The 18,211-nt window shown below is 41.9% G+C and overlaps 1 protein-coding gene across 1 annotated transcript in view; it reads left to right on the forward strand.

Moving 5' to 3' along the window:
- The window catches only part of LOC127650590 (adhesion G protein-coupled receptor B2-like), a 461,335-nt gene that overhangs the window by 272,535 nt on the left and 170,589 nt on the right, over positions 1–18,211 (forward strand). The window contains 4 exon segments of the mRNA XM_052136090.1: positions 10,659–10,823; positions 11,866–12,030; positions 14,645–14,746; positions 16,362–16,468. Of these exon segments, the coding sequence (XP_051992050.1) occupies positions 10,659–10,823; positions 11,866–12,030; positions 14,645–14,746; positions 16,362–16,468 (539 nt within the window).

Raw genomic sequence — 18,211 nt, forward strand, 5'->3', positions numbered from 1 at the left:
TATATATATATATATATACTGTATTTCAGAATAAAAAATGGCTATATATTAGGTGTGTGCAGCAAAGTCTGTAACTGTATCTGTATTGTTCATTTGACAAAATACAATCATATTTAATCAAACAACACAATGATAACTCTTTATAGACTTTATAGATATTATACGTTTCATTTTCTGTTAAAGCATGGTTTTCTTTAAAGCTGTTTTGAAACAATGTGAGTTGTAAGAAGCCCTATACAAAAAAAAAAAAAAAAATGACAACAAAAATAGATGTATCCGTCTCTGTATTTGGTTAGAACTGTGTGTGGGTGGGGCTTAAACCAGAAATGCATCAGAACTAAATTAAATGCCCATTTGTTAATGCTACTCTTACATTTATTGTTTCTACTAATAAAATATGCCTTGTGTATGCCTTTTCATAATAATAGCCTAATAATAAAAAAAGGCCGGCAGCCACGGCCTTTTCTCTCTCTATGTCTCTCGCATAGAGCGTGAAGTGGCTGGAGCTATCTTAACGGTATGAAATGTGGTCTTTCCCGATCCTATTCTTTCAGGGGGAAAAGACCCTGCAGAGGCCACATCCTGCCCACACTAGGGGGAGGAGATATGTGGCTAATACACCATGTGGGTTGTCAAGTCACACGTGGGAGCGGCGCTGTGGTAGGTCCTACCTGATGAGGGAGGAGCTCTACAAACACAGTGACCGGGGCAGTGGGACTGCCCAAGGGTGACACGGGTCCTCCGACAGGGGGGCCGTACCGTGGAAAATACAGGGAGTTGCCTGAAGAGGGAATTAAGCCTGTGGAGGCCTTCCCCAGTACAGAACACTTGTGGCTCATAGTGGGTCTGGTCGCAAATTACTCTGCTGAATTCGCAGGCCGGAAGGCTAGGGAGGAAGAACATCCAGGAAGTGACACTTAGTGGCTAACCTGGGAGAGAAAGCGCACTGAATTCTGAGTCTGAAAGGCCAAGGAAATGACGTCGACGACCCAGCGGCAGCCTCAGTTTGGAGACAGCGTTCCCTTTCCGCCATCCGCCGAAGCAGACAAAGAGCTGCTCAGAACATCTAGATCTAGAGCTCTGCGTTTGATCCAAATAGATACACAAAGCACGTACCGGACACAGCAACGAAAAGGCTGGGTCTGCCTCCTCCCGAGGCAGCTTGCTTGCAGGTTCATAACCTGGTCCCTGAAGGGGGTCGTAGGAACCTTGGGCACGTAGCCTGGTCGCGGTCTCACGATAATGTGAGTATGTGCCGAACTGAACTCCAGGCAAGTGTCCCTGACAGAGAACGCTTGCAGGTCCCCAACCCTCTTGATGGAAGCTAGCTCTATCAGGAGGGCCATCTTCAAGGAGAGGGCCTTGAGCTCATCTGAGTCAAGCGGCTCGAAGTGGGTTTCGTGCTTACTCAAGGACTTGCTGTCCACTGTATCGTGGTGGGACACGATAGCGGCTACATACACTTTCAAGGTGGAGGTGGACAGCCTGCGCAGTTCGGTCAGTGCTCTCATTCCTACAAGAGAGGCTCTCTTGCAGGATGAGAGCACTGACCGAATTGCGCATCTCTGTGGATCTTCAGATTGGGATGAACACCAATTCGCGAAGAAGTGCCACTTCAGGGCGTAAATTTGCCTGGTGGAGGGAGCTCTAGTTTTGGTTGTTTGTGTCTCCGACTGCAAGTGGTAGGTCACTCAGATCTTCTGCGTCCCATCCAGGGGACAGACATGGAGGTCCCAGAGGTCTGGTTGAGGATACCAGAGGGTGCCCCTACCCTGAGAAGAAGGTCCCATTTTGGAGTGAATAATAAATACAAATTCAAATATTAAAATAAATTAAAATAAAACAATAAAACATATAAACAGGTGAAAGTCCAGTAATTCTTTTAGGAATTTTTTACAATTATAACAATAATGTTACAGATATACAGCACCTTTCCAGAGCTCAAGAACACTTAACATTCTCAAATTTAACACAGTTTAAAGAAGAACAAGAAGAAAATTACATGAGCAGAAATATTCTGAATAGGTGAATACTCAATCTAGCATTTAAACCTTTATGGAGCATTTTAACTGTTTTCAGAATAAAGTTTTAACCAGATAATTACTCTAATCACTGATGTGAATATAAATGTGGTCAACTTTAAGAGACAGCTAGATGAGATCTGACATGAAATCATCAATTCAGGTCAGTAATTTAACATGGCGCTCAGGTTTAGGCTATAAAAAAATACATGAGAATCATATGTGAATCGTGTGATACATTAACATATTGTTATGTATACCCTGTCTTGTTTCACTGTTGCCCTTTTGTTTGCCATTTTTGTCACTTTTGCATTTCTTAGTTTTCACTTTAGTCCCTTATGTAACTCCATAGTCCCCTTGTTAGCGTTCGTGTTTTCTGTCATTGTTTTCACCTGCCCTCATTAGTTTGCCTTTTCCATCCATCCATCCATCCATCGTCAACCGCTTATCCTGTATACAGGGTCGCGGGGGGCCGGAGCCTATCCCAGCTAACATTTGGCGAAAGGCGGGCGACACCCTGGACAGGTCGCCAGTCCATCGCAGGGCTAGTTTGCCTTTTGCTTCTGTTAATCACCTTGTTATCTTGTTTGAGTTCTGTTCGTTCATTGGCCCCTTTTTCCCATGTTTATGTATTTATACCCTGTTTCTTTGTTCAGTCCTTGTCTATCGTTGTTTGATGTCAGCCTGGTGTGTGTTTCCTTCCCTAGTCCTCTGTTTGTTTACATCGTGTTTAGTTAACAGTTTTTATGTTTGATTTCCCCATTGTGGGTCGTTCCTTTGTGTTTACCTGTTTATTAATTAAATAAAGTTTAAACTGCGTTTGGATCCGCATCTCCTCGTCTGCCTCGTTGCTCATGCATTACAGAACGATAGACCACAAACAATGGATCCAGCAGTTCAGCGAGCTAACTACAATCTGCTCTGCTTAAGGCAAGAGGACCGCCCTATAGAAGACCACATCCACGACTTCCTGAACCTGGCGAGTATCTCAGAATTCCCGGACTCAGCCTTGGTGGTCTTCTTTAGGGGCAATTTGAACACGGAGCTGAGGGAGCGGTTGCCACAGGCAACGCACGGCGGGACGCTCTGTGACTTCCTGGAGGCGACCCTACTAGTTTGCGGCTCACAGCTCACCGTGGGCGTCGTTGAGGAGGACCCTACCTCTCCACCCACGGTGGTGACTCTCCAGTCGTCCCTAGCGCTCCCAATCAAACCAGCCCCTTCTGTCAGCGAACAACCCCCCACGCCAATGGCTTCCCTTGAACCTGCACAGCCAACTTTGTCAACCCGTAGGAGGAGGAGAAGACAGGCTTCCGCCTCCCGGCCCACGCCTGCCCCGGTCTGCGAGCCAGAGCCCACGCCTGCCCCGGTCTGCGAGCCAGAGCCCACGCCTGCCCAGGTCTGCGAGCCAGCGGCCACGCATGTCACAGTGAGCGAGCCAGCGGCCACGCTTGTCACAGTGAACGAGCCAGCGGCCACGCATGTCACAGTGAGCGAACCAGCGCCTACGGCCTCTACCGTCAGCAAGCCTGAGCCCTCGTCAACCACAATCAGCGAGCCTGAGCCCTTGCCAGCCACGGCCAGCGAGCCTGAAGCCACGCTGACCAGGAACAGCATCCCAGCTTCGCCAGTCGCATCAGCCCGGAGGAAGAGGAGAAAGGGAGAGGTCTCTGCACTCCAGCCTCTGCCTGCCGCAGCCCCATGCCCTAAACCCCCCTTGGCTCTGCCCTAAGCGCCCGGCGAACCCAAGCCAGCACATACCACGGTAACCCAGCCAGAGCCTGTAGCCTCAGACGTCAGTGAGCCAGTGCCGATAGCCTCAAACGTCAGTGTGCCAGTGCCTGTAGCCTCGACCGTCCCTGAGCCAGCGCCTGTAGCCTCGACCGTCCCTGAGCCAGCGCCTGTAGCCAGAACCGTCCAAGAGCCAGCACCAGTGGTCATGCCCGTCCTAGAGCCAGCGCCTCCTGAGCCTTCCAGGGCTCCGCCTCCCAAGCCTTCCAGGGCTCCGCCTCCCGAGCCTTCCAGGGCTCCGCCTCCCGAGCTTTCCAGAGCTCCGCCTTCCGAGTTTCCCGAGCTTTCCAGAGCTCCGCCTTCCGAGTTTCCAGAGCTTTCCAGAGCTCCGCCTTCTGAGCTTTCCAGAGCTCCGCCTCCTGGGATTTCCAGAGCCCCGCCTTCCGAGCTTCCTGAGCTTTCCAGAGCTCCGCCTCCCGAGCTTTCCAGAGCTCCGCCCCCCGAGCCTCCCAGGGCTCCACCTCTCAAGCCTCTCGAGCCTCCCAGGGCTCCGCCTCTCAAGCTTCCCAGGGCTCCGCCTCTCAAGCCTCCCGAGCTTTCCAGAGCTCCGCCCTCCGAGCTTCCCAGATCTCCGCCTCTCAAGCCTCTCGAGCCTCCCAGGGCTCTGCCTCTCAAGCCTCTCGAGCCTCCCAGGGCTCTGCCCCTCAAGCCTCTCGAGCCTCCCAGGGCTCCGCCTCTCGAATCTCTCGAGTCTTCCAGGGCTCCGTCTCTCAAGCCTCCCGAGCTTTCCAGAGCTCCTCCTCTCGAGCCTCCTGGGGCTCCGCCTCTCAAGCCTCTCGAGCCTCCCATGGCTCCGCCTCTCGAACCTCTCGAGCCTTCCAGGGCTGCGCCTTCCAGGCCTCTCGAGCCACCCAGGGCTCCGCCTCTCGAGCCTTCCAGGGCACCGCCCCCCGAGTCTCCTACGGCTCCGCCCCCAGAGCCTCTTGAGCCTCCTACGGCTCCGCCCCCAGAGCCTCTCGAGCCTCCTGTGGCTCCGCCCCCGGGGCCTCCTGCGGCTCCGCCCCCGGAGCCTCCTGCGGCTCAGCTTCCAGAGCCTCCTATGGCTCCGCCTCTCGAGCCGCTCAAGCCTTCGACGGCTCCGCCCTCAGAGCCTCCCGAGCCTCCTACGGCTCTGCCTCTCGAGCCACTCAAGCCTTCGACGGCACCGCCCTCAGAGCCTCCCGAGCCTCCTATGGCTCCGCCTCTCGAGCCACTCAAGCCTTCGACGGCTCCGCCCTCAGAGCCTCCTATGGCTCCGCCTCCCGAGCCTCCTATGGCTCCACCTCTCGAGCCACTCAAGCCTTCGACGGCTCCACCCTCAGAGCCTCCTACGTCTCTGCCCCCAGAGACTCCAGAGCCTTCCTGGTCTCCGTTCCTAAAGCCTCCCACGGCGCCGCCTACCTCGGCTCCGCCTCCTGAGCCTCCTTCAGCTCCACCTCCTGAGCCTCCCTCAGCTCCGCCTTCTGGGCCTTCTGAGCCATCACCTCCCTCGGCTCCACCTCAAAGGTCCTCCTTGGCTCCGCCGGCCTCCCCAGTGGCCACTCCATCTCCTAGGCCACCAAAACCAGCCTCTGTCCTGTGGTCACCTCCCAGGCCTCCTGACCCGGTCCCTGTCCTGTGGCCTCCTCCCAGGGCTTCTGACCCTGTTCCCGTCCTGTGGCCTCTTCCCAGGCCCCCTGACCCAGTCCCTGTCCTGTGGCCTCTTCCCAGATCCCCTGACCCAGTCCCTGTCCTGTGGCCTCCACCCAGGCCTCCTGACCCTGTTCCCGTCCTGAGGCCTCCCCCCTGGCCTCCTCCCAGGTCCCCCAAACCTGTCCTTGCCCTGTGGCCAGCTCCCAGGCCTCCTGCACCTACCCTTGCCCGGTGGCCAGCTCCCAGACCATCGAAACCTGTCCCTGCCCGGTCGATACCTCCCTGGCCCCCTGACCCTGTCCCTTTGTGCCCCCAGGGACTGCCTAATGGGCCCCGTGGACTGTCTCATCTCCATTTGTGCCCTTGTGGACTGTCTCATTTCCCCCTTGGACTTCCTGTCTGCCCCTTGCACCTCCATGACCTGCCTGTCTTGCCCTCTGTGCCCCCCGGACTTCCTGCCTGCCCATTGTGCCCCCCTGGTCTGTCTGTCTGCCCATGTGCCCACTTGGACTGTCTGTTTGCCCCTGATGCCCTCATGTTGTTTTTGTGGGTTTTTGTCTTTTGTTTTTTGTCTTCTAGGATCGTCTGGAAGCCAATCCTTTGAGGGGGGGCTCTGTTATGTATACCCTGTCTTGTTTCACTGTTGCCCTTTTGTTTGCCATTTTTGTCACTTTTGCATTTCTTAGTTTTCACTTTAGTCCCTTATGTAACTCCATAGTCCCCTTGTTAGCGTTCGTGTTTTCTGTCACTGTTTTCACCTGCCCTCATTAGTTTGCCTTTCGCTTCTGTTAATCACCTTGTTATCTTGTTTGAGTTCTGTTCGTTCATTGGCCCCTTTTTCCCATGTTTATGTATTTATACCCTGTTTCTTTGTTCAGTCCTTGTCTATCGTTGTTTGACGTCAGTCTGGTGTGTGTTTCCTTCCCTAGTCCTCTGTTTGTTTACATCGTGTTTAGTTAACAGTTTTTATGTTTGATTTCCCCATTGTGGGTCGTTCCTTTGTGTTTACCTGTTTATTAATTAAATAAAGTTTAAACTGCGTTTGGATCCGCATCGCCTCGTTTGCCTCGTTGCTCATGCGTTACACATATACATTTCAAGAAGTGTGAAGTGTATATGATGTTGTATCTTAGATAATGTTATACTTGATCAGCTCCAGACAGGCACAATTTACAGAGACAGCAGAGTTGAGACCGCGCCCATCCGTTCTGAAATCACACCATGCACATTTTCATTCATATGGTTCACACTATAATATTAGCTGCACAGATTCATAAATGTTTTGTAATTTTGTATATATATATATATATATATATATATATATATATATATATATATATATATATATAGGATGCCACTTTATCCTTGTGCTTCTTGGATAATTAGTCAAACAAATGTTTATTTATATTATTCGGATTAATCTGTTATTCATTTTTAAGCCATTAATCGTGCCTTTCCCAATAGGGTATTCGGCTTTGGGCACATCCCTGATATGTATGACAGACAGATAGATAGATAGATAGATAGATAGATCGATAGATAGATAGATAGATATCCTGTACTATTTGCATTCAAATACATTAGGGGTTTCTTATATGATGTTCTGTGCTTACACTATGCACTCTAATAATATCATCTCAAATGATATTATTCTGACGGAAGTAATGTTTAAAACATATGTGTTGTGTTGCTGCTACTCTAGATTTAGCACGCTAGCTAACCTGAGTTCAACATTTACAGCACTGTATATCTCAAATAACACATTCACACAATGTGGGTAAGGGTAATGCATTCAACCCACATTTATAAGATCCTGTCTTAACAGAAGTTTCACATGTTGCCACATCCGCCATTGATTACAAATGGTTTGTGAAACAAGCACGTGTCCAAGTAACCCCTCCTCTTCTGCTACGTGGGTGCATCAAGTGTCCAGCATTTATTTTTTATTATTTTGTGCTTGTTTTTGTTTAGCATTTTGTGTCTTTATTGCAATGGAGGAACACTGAATTATGTGTCCATTTACCTTGCTGTTGCTGATGTCAGCGGTCTTACCTTAATCGTGCTGTTAATTTCTCTCTCCCTTTTTTGTGTTCATGTGAAGGTAAAGTGAAATCCCATAAATGCTAAGCTGTGTTTGGGTTTGGGTTTTAGCTGCAGCTGCCATCTCTCCTGACAATCACAGCATGTGGGAATCTATCTCCTCACTGGGTGTTTTTTTTTTAGCAATGATGAGTCCAATGCTCTCATGGAGTCATAGACAGACAGTCCTCATTTATCCATGTTTATTGAGTTGGTGAGGATTAAGAATATTATTTGTTTGATCATGCTCTTGCTTTGATACACAGATCCTCCAAGATCCCAGACAGAGACAAGCAGCTGTGTCTGATTGTGTTTAGATATGTGAACTACCAACATTAAAGAGATAGGAATAAATAAATAAATGTCATCATTTAATCATCCTCATGTCTTGCAAATCTTCATCTTCTTTCTTCTGTGGAACACAAAAGGAGGAATTTCAAATAATGAACTGGCTGTTGTTTTTCGTGAAATCAAAAAGGATGTAAAAGGACCATATAGTATAATAAAAGACTAGTTCGCTATAACCCAAGTCTTCTAAAGCCATACAATAGATTTGTGTGATAAACAGACTGAAATATATGTTGTTATTCACTAAAATCTTGACATCTACACTAACTCTAGAAGTAGAAATGTGTGATTGGTTGAAACGGTCTGTGCTGTCTGTTAGTTTCTCACATAAAAATTGTGTATGGCTTCAGAAGACCCCATTCATTGTAATTGGACATGGGTGAGTAAATAACTCAACGTATTTCTTTCTTTCTTTCTTTTTTTGCTGGGAGTATTCTTTCAATACCACCATTCTGTACTATATTACTAAGTCAACATCTTGTATGGAATTTGGTCCTACATGGAATACATTTTTGAAGCTCATAGGGACATTTTTCACAGTTTGACAAACGTCTGCCTTGACAGAGCAAAGGTGACACAGGCGTTAACGTTCATCATGTGCTCCGTCTTCATTGGATTTCATTAGATTGAGAGATAATTTGATTTCAGTCCATACCATCAATCATATTCAGATACGCTTGAATGAAATATGCATCAACACCACCCATCCACAATTTAAATAAGATAAAAGTAATATCAGAGGTTAATACTTTATGCGCAGATCCTGACATTTTCACAGAGAGTCAAAAGACGTAACACCTCCCCTACTGTGAAATAGATGGTGCATGCTCGAAAGCATTCATTATATAAACATAAAGCCATATGAATAATGACACCATTTGATGGATGATGTTAAAGCATAATTCTTTCTTTATAACACACTGAATATGTGTCGACAGAGGCATTGAGGCCATCTAATGCTTTGCCATGTTAAAAGTCTCATGGCTTGTATTCCCCATAATATACAGCAGAAATGTGAAGTTTAAAGGATTTGCTTTTGCAAAATTATGCATAAGTTTTGTAATGGAAACAAGAGCTTATAAAAGTACTATGTGACAAGCCCTATGTACAGTATTTTTTATTCACAAAGAACTTCACCAGAAAACATGGAACTCTTAATCAAGCAAGAATCAGTCACTGACTATTGATACCTTGTTTCAAATGCAGGTCATCAAATATGCAAAATATCTCATTTAGATCTGTGTTAAAAGGAGAGTTCACCCCAAAATGAAAAATCTGAAATCATTTACTCAGCATCATGCTGTTCTAAACCCATATGGCTTTCTTTCTTCTGCAGAACACAAAATAAGATGTTTATCAAAATATTAGACTCAGTCACTTATTAGCATTTTTCTTCCATAGTATAAAATAGAATGTTGACTGAGGCTAACATTCTGCCAAGCATCCCTTTTTTATGTTCCATGGAAGAAAAGAAAGTCACAGAGACTTGAAAATCATGAGCACATTATGTTAGAATTTTTAGTTTTGGGTGAACTATCCTTTTAATGGTTTGCAGGATATGTTCTGGCATGATGTTATGTGTATACCTTAAAGTTAAATGCATTTTGTGGTTTTGCTCTTTAATGTCCTGAACAATTATGGATATTAATCTGTAATGCTGCATATATTTATTGTATTTTATTTATTTATTTATTTATCTATCTTTTTATTTATTTTTGCAAATTCTTACTTGGATGAATTTTTCACTCATAACTAATTCCTGTAAAAATAAAGCATCATTCAAAATGTATATCAAGCAAACAAAAATATGTGTTATTAAATTCAAGTTTCTCATAAATTTCAGTGCAAAATTAATCAAGCCTTTATTTGACATTGTTTGCTTTTAGATTTTTATGAGTTGTCCTTCTCTGTTTAATTAAAGAAACAAAATTAATCTTTTCATCACACTGGTCTTCTTTGAAATGGTTCAGCTGCTTAATTTTGATAGAAATGAATGTGCTACTTTAGTCAGGTTTTTTTTTTTTTTTCTTTAAGCACACTTTGTAATTTAGTGTTGCAAGTCAAAGAGGTGACCTTATAAGACATATACTCAAACAAGTAGACTCAAATAATAGGCCTACAACATCCAGAACAGGTGCATAAAATGACAACATGTTATAATTGTATTTAGTTTGTCATATGCTTTATTTTATCTATGATGGATATGATCTTAATATAAATGTGTTCTGAAGACATGAAGCTTGATACGTATATCACTGACCATATATGTATTGTACATCATCATTATCATCGTCATTATTTTTATTATTATTTTTAGTATTGTGTTATTAATGATCTCCATCTGTCTGGTTATGCTTATTTTTAGAAGCAGATAACATCAGGGCTTACAGTATTTTCTCCAATTCAAACTGTTCACTTCAAATCAATACATACATAAATAAATATAATAATTCTGTATCTGTCTAAAAGTATTTATCGTTGCATGCCTGCTAGTACCATTTTTTTATTATATAGTTTTTTTACTCAACCCTTTGATATTGATCTCTCAGGTTTGGAAAAGGGTAAATGAGGATAAGTAAGTTCCAAATTCACAAACTACAGATAAACACAGATCGCCACTGTTCCCGTTTCTCTCTGTGTATCTACACCTGTCTCTGTGACTGCCCGCTCCCTGTCCATGTCTGCCCCTTACTTCTGTCCCCTTCTTTTTCCTGTCCAACCTCCATGACTGTGCTGTAATATTCTGTTCTCACCACTGCAACCATCTCTCTCTCTTTCTCTTTTTCTCACTGCTGGCTGTATTTGCAGTGGAGGGGCAGTGGTTGGACTGGGCATCCTGGTCTCAGTGCTCCATTTCTTGTGGTTCCGGCACTCAGCAGAGGCAGCGGCGTTGCAGTGTGTCGGTACACGGCTGGGCTGAATGTAATGGGCCGCATGCAGAAACTCGTGAGTGCACTAACCTATCTTGTGGGGGTAAGTCTCACACACACACACACTTGTGAGCTTACGATCTTAAATTGACAGGTAGTTTATGTGCACAGCTGTAATTTGTTTGCTGTCATGGTCTAATTAATTGCTGTGAATTTTCTAAATTATCTATGGTATAACACCATGGAGCCTTACCAGTGTGCACTGCTCATCTTGTTCCACTGATACACTGCTGTGTCAGCATATGGCATTTAGCACCCATGATAATAATTAAGAGTATATTAGCTTCATGCAGGTGCATTATGTTCGCATACACATTGGACCTAAATAGGATGTAACTCCCCTCCTTGTTTAAAAGAGATGTTTATTTACATTTATGTCAGCAGTATCTCACCATATGATGGAGAAGAGCATTTATTAAGATGCTCAGTGCAGTTAAGTGCACTTTCTGCATGTTAACAAGCTGATTCAGGTGCCTGGATCACAGTGATGGAGCGATGCCCTACAGTTGGAATAGTTCGGAAATTGCAGCATGCAGATTGTGTTTTGCACAAATTTTGTGGTTGTTTTTGCACATTAATTTGTATAATTCCTTTTATGAATCAAATTTTAAGACAGCATGCAACTCAAAGGTACTTTTAATAGACACAATTAATTGTTAGTGAATTTACTGCACAGAGTTTGGTTATTTACATGACTGGCAACCACATTCTAAAAATAAAATAGAAAAGAATATCTGTCTAAAAAGATTCAGGTGGTGACAACCACATTTACACAAAATATTTCTTGTGTAAAGAACCGAATAAATGACTAGTTGTTAATGAAATAATTAATAACTCATGTGTGATGTGCTAACAAATCACAACATACATAGTTACTCCTGTATTCTGAACACACAAAATATACATTTTAGGGATTAATTCCCATATTTTAATCACTTTGTCAGTCCCATATTTTTCAGTGTTAGTGGCTATGATGCATTTGGTCTCACTGGTTGGGCATGAGAAGTGCAATTTTCAACGGATTTTTCAACTATTATCTCTCATTCCTGTCTTTCTCCCATCTCTTTCCCTCCTCCTCTATGCAGGTGGAGGGAACTGGGGTGCATGGAATCACTGGAGCCTTTGCTCCAAGACATGTGACTCTGGTTGGCAGCGGCGCTTCCGTATGTGTGAGGGAACTGGAATCCAGGGATACCCCTGCGATGGCTCTGGAGAGGAAGTACATGCCTGCAATGAAAAGAAGTGCCCAGGTGTGTTTCCAATGCGAGTGCTGAACTAAGTTTATATTTTATTTTATTTTGTATTTATTTTATTCTGCTTTCCTGTATTGAACAGAGCATCTGTTATTAATATCTGTTGTGGGTAATACAACCCCAAATAAACAGCACTAAATACAGGCTCCAAATTGTTTTGTGATCCAATAATTTATACCACTTTCTTAGGTCAGAAATGCAGGTGACCACATTGAATGTTAGTGTTAAAGGGGTCATGACATAATGAATACATTTGTCTTGATATTTTGACATAAATTAGGTTATTTTACTACAAAAACATACAGTATGATTCAGAAATAAAAACATCCTCCTCACTTCAAAAAAAGAATTAGCTGAAAACAAGCTGCCAAAACAACTCATTCTCTTTTCCTCCACATTGTGATGTCACAGTGGGAACAAATTTGCATCTGACCACCTCCACTACAAAACTTCAATGACTAACTTATTACTTCCGTAGCCCCGCCCAGTAGCAGTGAGATGGCAAGGAGAGAGCAGGTCAGTCAAAAGCAGAGAGTCACTCATAACAATGGGCGTTTACTGAAGTCTTCAAGGAGAAGCAGCACTAAAACTGAATGTTTCTTACAGAGGGTCGGAATGAGGGTGGAAAGTGATCATGTTTTACAAATATACGACTAAAAAACTTTACTTATATTATAAGTGAACCTCAAGGAATGTTTTAAAATAATAAAAAAGATATGTCATCACCTCTTTAACTAGTGTTAGTATCCATCTTGTTGCACCCCAGATGATATGGAAGGACCACCTACTGAACTGCCAATTAACCATTGCACTTAAACAGCGGATATAAACTTTTCATGCTGCGGTTACATACTGCTTTATAAGAAAACTGTCTATTAAAAAGAAATAAATAAAATGTAAAAGCCCATATTTATGCACATGACTTCATAAATCTTCCCTGGATTGGCTGACATAAATATGCATTGGCACAGATCTTGTGAAATAGAAATACAGTTCATACAGGTACTTAACCAAAATAATAATGAACATTCAGTTCGAAACGTCAGTTTCCCGAAACATATACATTTGAATTTGGAAGCAACAGTATGTAAACAGTACACTCTATAGACACAATAAACAGATTTATTTATTTTTTTATATCAGGAATTGTTTGGAAACACATATTTTCAAAGTTTGTTGGCTCAACAAACACCAATGTACCTCATCACCCATTATATACATACTGTATATCAATCCCTCAAAGCCTTGTTGCCATTCACAATTAAATATAGCATCTACCCTGACCAAGATGCATAATATAAACATTGCATTGCAAAAATATTATCTTAACAGCAGTGTATTTTGCATGACCACTTTTGATCAGATCACCTGAGACGGATGTTAAAACCAGGTTTAAACAAGGCCTTGGTCTACTTTTCTTTCTCACTGTCTGCTTCACTCAGTCTTTATCTATGCCATTGAGCCTCTTCTCATTTCTTTCTTCCTGTAGGCCTTCTTCTGTCTCACTCTCTCTGTCTTTATTTAATGCTCTTTCACAAGGCTTTGATAGCGCCACGTTCTTGAGGACAAAAAAACTTCCAATATCTTTGTCGGGCCGTATTATGTTTAGATGAAAAATGGAGGGTTCTCCTTTTCTTCTGGCTCTCTTTTAACCCAGTCCTCTTCTGGATCTCACCCTTGGGTTGTTCGCTGTTCTAAATGAGCTTTTGAATGAGAGATGGAGAGAGACGTGTGTTGTTGCAGTCATTGATCTTCACAGAGTTTGCTTGTGTGGGATTGGAGACAACCGGAATAGAAATCATATTCAAAGTATTGAACATACCACCTAGTCTTCACCACCTTGTTAATCTTAACGCTGATGTGTGTATTTTTTTTCCAATGTTAATGTAAAATCAAGCGTATTATGCAGAGATAACTGTAAATTAACCATTTGTGGGTTGCAATCCCTGAAAGTCTGAAGATAATACCTCTGTGACAATAATAAAACATGTTTTTTAGAGCGTCCAAGTCAACCCGACACAGCAACAATGACTCAACCAATAGCACGAGTTTGGAGCGGGATTATCTGTTTGTTCTGCCAATGGTATATTTAAGAAATCAACTTAGAAATAACACTATTCAGCTTTAACCAGCAAGAAATCGCTTGATAAATGACATTTTCTTTCTTGTTTTGATGTATTTCTTCTTGAAATTGGAAGTTTGGATGGATGTTTATTTATTTATTTATTTTATTATTATGTATTTTTTTATGGTCAATAGGCTTTAATTTCATCACAGCCTTAAACCATGTTTTGCTACTTGCTAGTTCATTGCCTTCTCATTCTTGGAAGCATTTGATTGGACAGATATCTAAAATTTCTAAAGTGTTGATGTGTTTTCCTTGAAGAGAAAGACTAAATATACAGTTTTGTGATTGTTTTATTCTGTTAATTTTTAGCAGTTCACTAGAAAATATGTGGATTCATATTGAATCAACATGGACCTAAAGCCACAAACTCAATGTCATGGTGTATTACAAATGGTGACAATTACACCATATTATTATTATTATTATTATTGTTGTTGTTTTGTTATTATTATTGTTTTATTTTTGGATGCATACTCTGTGCAGCACCTCATGAAATTTGTAAAGATGAATACCAAGTATCCATGACGTGGAAGAGAGCCTCAGCTGGAGAGACTGTGTACAACAAGTGTCCATCAAATGCCACTGGTAAATCATTGCACCATTGCCATTGCACCTTTTTACTTCTGTATGGGTGGCATTTTTCTCTCCATGTTTGCATATTAACATGTAATGCTTAAAGCCTTTTATGTAGATGATTTGGGCAGGTATTATGCTAAATACTATGTGCAAGCAATCACTGCCTCAATTAGAATAATCCGGAGTCATCAATATTATTAGGGGTAAGAATAATTTAATGTGCGAATGTACCTGTTGGTAATGCAGTGGACAAAGTACAACATGTCAACAATGATTGTAATTACATTTCTAACTACAAATTTCAATGGGAAATTACAGCGGGTCACATATTTTAAATATATATATTTTTTTATTTTACAGTATTTAGCCTAAAACATTCCATTAAAGCAGTTAATGTAAATAAATAGTAAATGGTGGTCTAACCTAGTGGTTTGGTAACCAAATGTTTGTAGGTTGAAACCCTGTAAGGGTTAATACTTGATCTATAACCATTATGTCCTGGTTTAAAGCAATTAACCCCACAATGCCCCAGTGGCACTGTCCCTTCAAAATTTGAAAAGTTAATGACCTGAGTTTGCTTGAAATCTAACTGCTTATCCTACATCACGTCCAAATTGTCAAAATACAATCTATTATGGTTTTGACTACAGCCAAAGACATCATTTCTAATACCATCTGTATTACATTGTATGGCTTTATTACAGTATTTTATGATCAGTTAAACCACATTATAAAATCCATCAGAGATGCAATCACTCATTCTCTAAAACTAACATCAGGCTTGTGATCCCACTCAAAATAAGATGGTTTGCATGCAATTAATCTGCATTCAGTTTTAAGCCTGTTGGGGTGAATTAGTGATGTATGAGAATGAATTTACTAAGTATGATTACAGCCAAAACAATGCAAAGAATGCATGCATGCAACCAACCAATCAACACAATCAGTGGGCTTGATTAATTCTTTGATTGCCCATTTCTCATCAGGTTGGCTCAGAGATTCTAAACCTTCCCAGCCTAGTAGATGAGTTTGTGGGTTATTTATGTCCTCTGAGTGTACTGTGCAATAATTCTCGCATACAAGTGGAGAAAGACACTCAAGGCACTCAGTGATTTTTACTTAATAAAAACAGAAATACTAATAAATTATGTCTTTGAAGTGGGAGTGCAGAACAGAGTGTTGAATAAGGTCAAGACGAGCTCTAATCTATATCAACTCCACTTCCCACTCCAAGATACACTCACACACATGCTGAGCCCGTAAGAAAAACAAATTCCTTAAGAGAGCCAATTCGGTTGACTTTGCGATTCCCGCCTGTGAATTTTAAGACATGTTTTTATCTCAGCAAGGGTATTGGGGTGAGGCAACGGTCAAGTCTTATTGCCCATGATCTCAATGATGCAAGTGGCAGTAACGTTAAGCAAAACTGAGAGTTTACAGAAGTGTAAAATTGCATATTTGAAACAGATATTATCTTAGACATTATCGTATGACAAATCTCAGCAAGGTCTTTTATATAAAGAGTTTGAACATCACAGAGTAGTTGCCTGCCAAACACTGACATGTTGTTATTGCTCGCAACCAACAGTGATAATGATCTCTTCTCTTTCCTTTCTCATCGAAGGATCTGCTAGTCGTCATTGTATGCTGGACGTTAATGGAGTTGCTTACTGGGGTCCTCCGAGCTTCGCCCGATGTGTCTCACTTGAATATAGATATTTACATTTATCTGTAAGTAACTTTTTGTTTAAGACCCCATGAAATGGCTTGATGAGCATTTTGCTTTCCAGTGTTGTCCAATTGAAAGTTGGAGGTGGAAAATATTAAAGGGCTCTTTTTAAGCTCTAGTTTATGTCTATGAACCATGCTTTTGTGCTTGCAAGTTAGGTGCAGATGGCATTAGGGGGAGGGACATTCAAATTCTAGATAGCATTGGATTGGACAAAAATCTGTGGAGTGCAAGATGAGTCATTGATATTTTTGGTCCATAGAGGTGGAAGACTATACATATTAAATGCATGTATATGCTGAACGTCTTCTTTCAGGAGTGAAAATGGCTTCACATCAGCAGTATAAACATTATAAGCCTCAAAAATCCAATTTTGAATTTGTGGGTTCTTTCGAGCATGAAAAGAAATGAATTATCAGTCGCACAGCTTCCATATTGATTATGCAGTGTCTGTTGGCCATTTTCCGACCTGTGCGTTTTGATAATGATTCAACTGAACCAGCCTTTATGTGCTATTTCTAATTGCTCAGCAGTCACCTTTGACTTTGAGTTCACAATGCAGAGTGGGTTTTAATTCTACAAGGCTACCGAGGAGTAGATTGCACCATTAACCTGTCCTCTAACCCTTCATTATATTCAGACAATTCTTAATTAGCTTTGATTGCCATTGTCTGCAACATCCTGCTCCCACAGCACTGTCATTAGACAGTCAACAATTTGTCTGTGGACATCCGCCCGTAAACAAGGTCTCTGCTATTTAATTCACTAAGGGAGAAGTTTTTTTTCAGTTTATGTTCACAGCTTCCTTTACTGTAGATTGGAAGTAGATTAACCCTCTGGGGTCTGAGGGTGTTTTGGCCCTGGAGAAGTTTTGACATGCCTTGATATTTGTGCTTTTTTCAGTTTCTTAAAAACATATTAATGGCTAAAGTCTGATAACACTGTATTCAGCACAAACTTGGCTACAATAATATGTGAGCAACATGCGTGTACATGTTTGCATTTTTGAGAAAATAATGTTTATGCATGTTTTCAAGTCATTCATTTTATTTCAAGTCATTGAAATAAGGCCATATAACACATACTAAACATTTGTCCACAAGGCTTTTGAGAACTGGATCTTGTAGCCTAGAGTTTTTGTTCCAAAATTATGTGAAAAACATCCTGATCACTCATTCATACAAAACAATATAGTAATTTAACTTTTGTAAGACACTTTTAGTGTTAGAAATGTCATATGCGAGGAGGCGTGAATTATCATGAATATTGATTGTAATTCACACCTGAGGAGACAAAGACCCCTCCCCTGGGCCTATCAATGAGGAATGTGACAGGAAAAGAATGCATGTGAGGAGACTTAATGATCAAAATCAAGTTTTAAGTAATCTGACTATACATTTTCTTTACATAAATAATTTACTTAATTTTATACCTACACTACCATTTAAAAGAAGTATCTTCTGCTCACCAAGACTGCATTTATTTGATCCAATATAGAGTAAAAACTGATATTGTGAAGTATTTTCACAATTTAAAAGAACAGTTTTCTATTTGAATATATTGTAAAATGGAATTTGTGATCAAAGCTGAATTTTCAGCATCATTACTGCAGTCTTCATTGTCACATGAACCCTCAGAAATCATTATAATATGCTGATTTTCTAATATGGGCATATTTAAAGTACATTTTACTAATTTACACTTGAACAGATATTTGCAAGCACAAGCTTCGTTGATGATAATTA

This window comes from Xyrauchen texanus, chromosome 10 (assembly GCF_025860055.1).
Source record: "Xyrauchen texanus isolate HMW12.3.18 chromosome 10, RBS_HiC_50CHRs, whole genome shotgun sequence".
Taxonomy (NCBI): Eukaryota; Metazoa; Chordata; class Actinopteri; order Cypriniformes; family Catostomidae; genus Xyrauchen; species Xyrauchen texanus.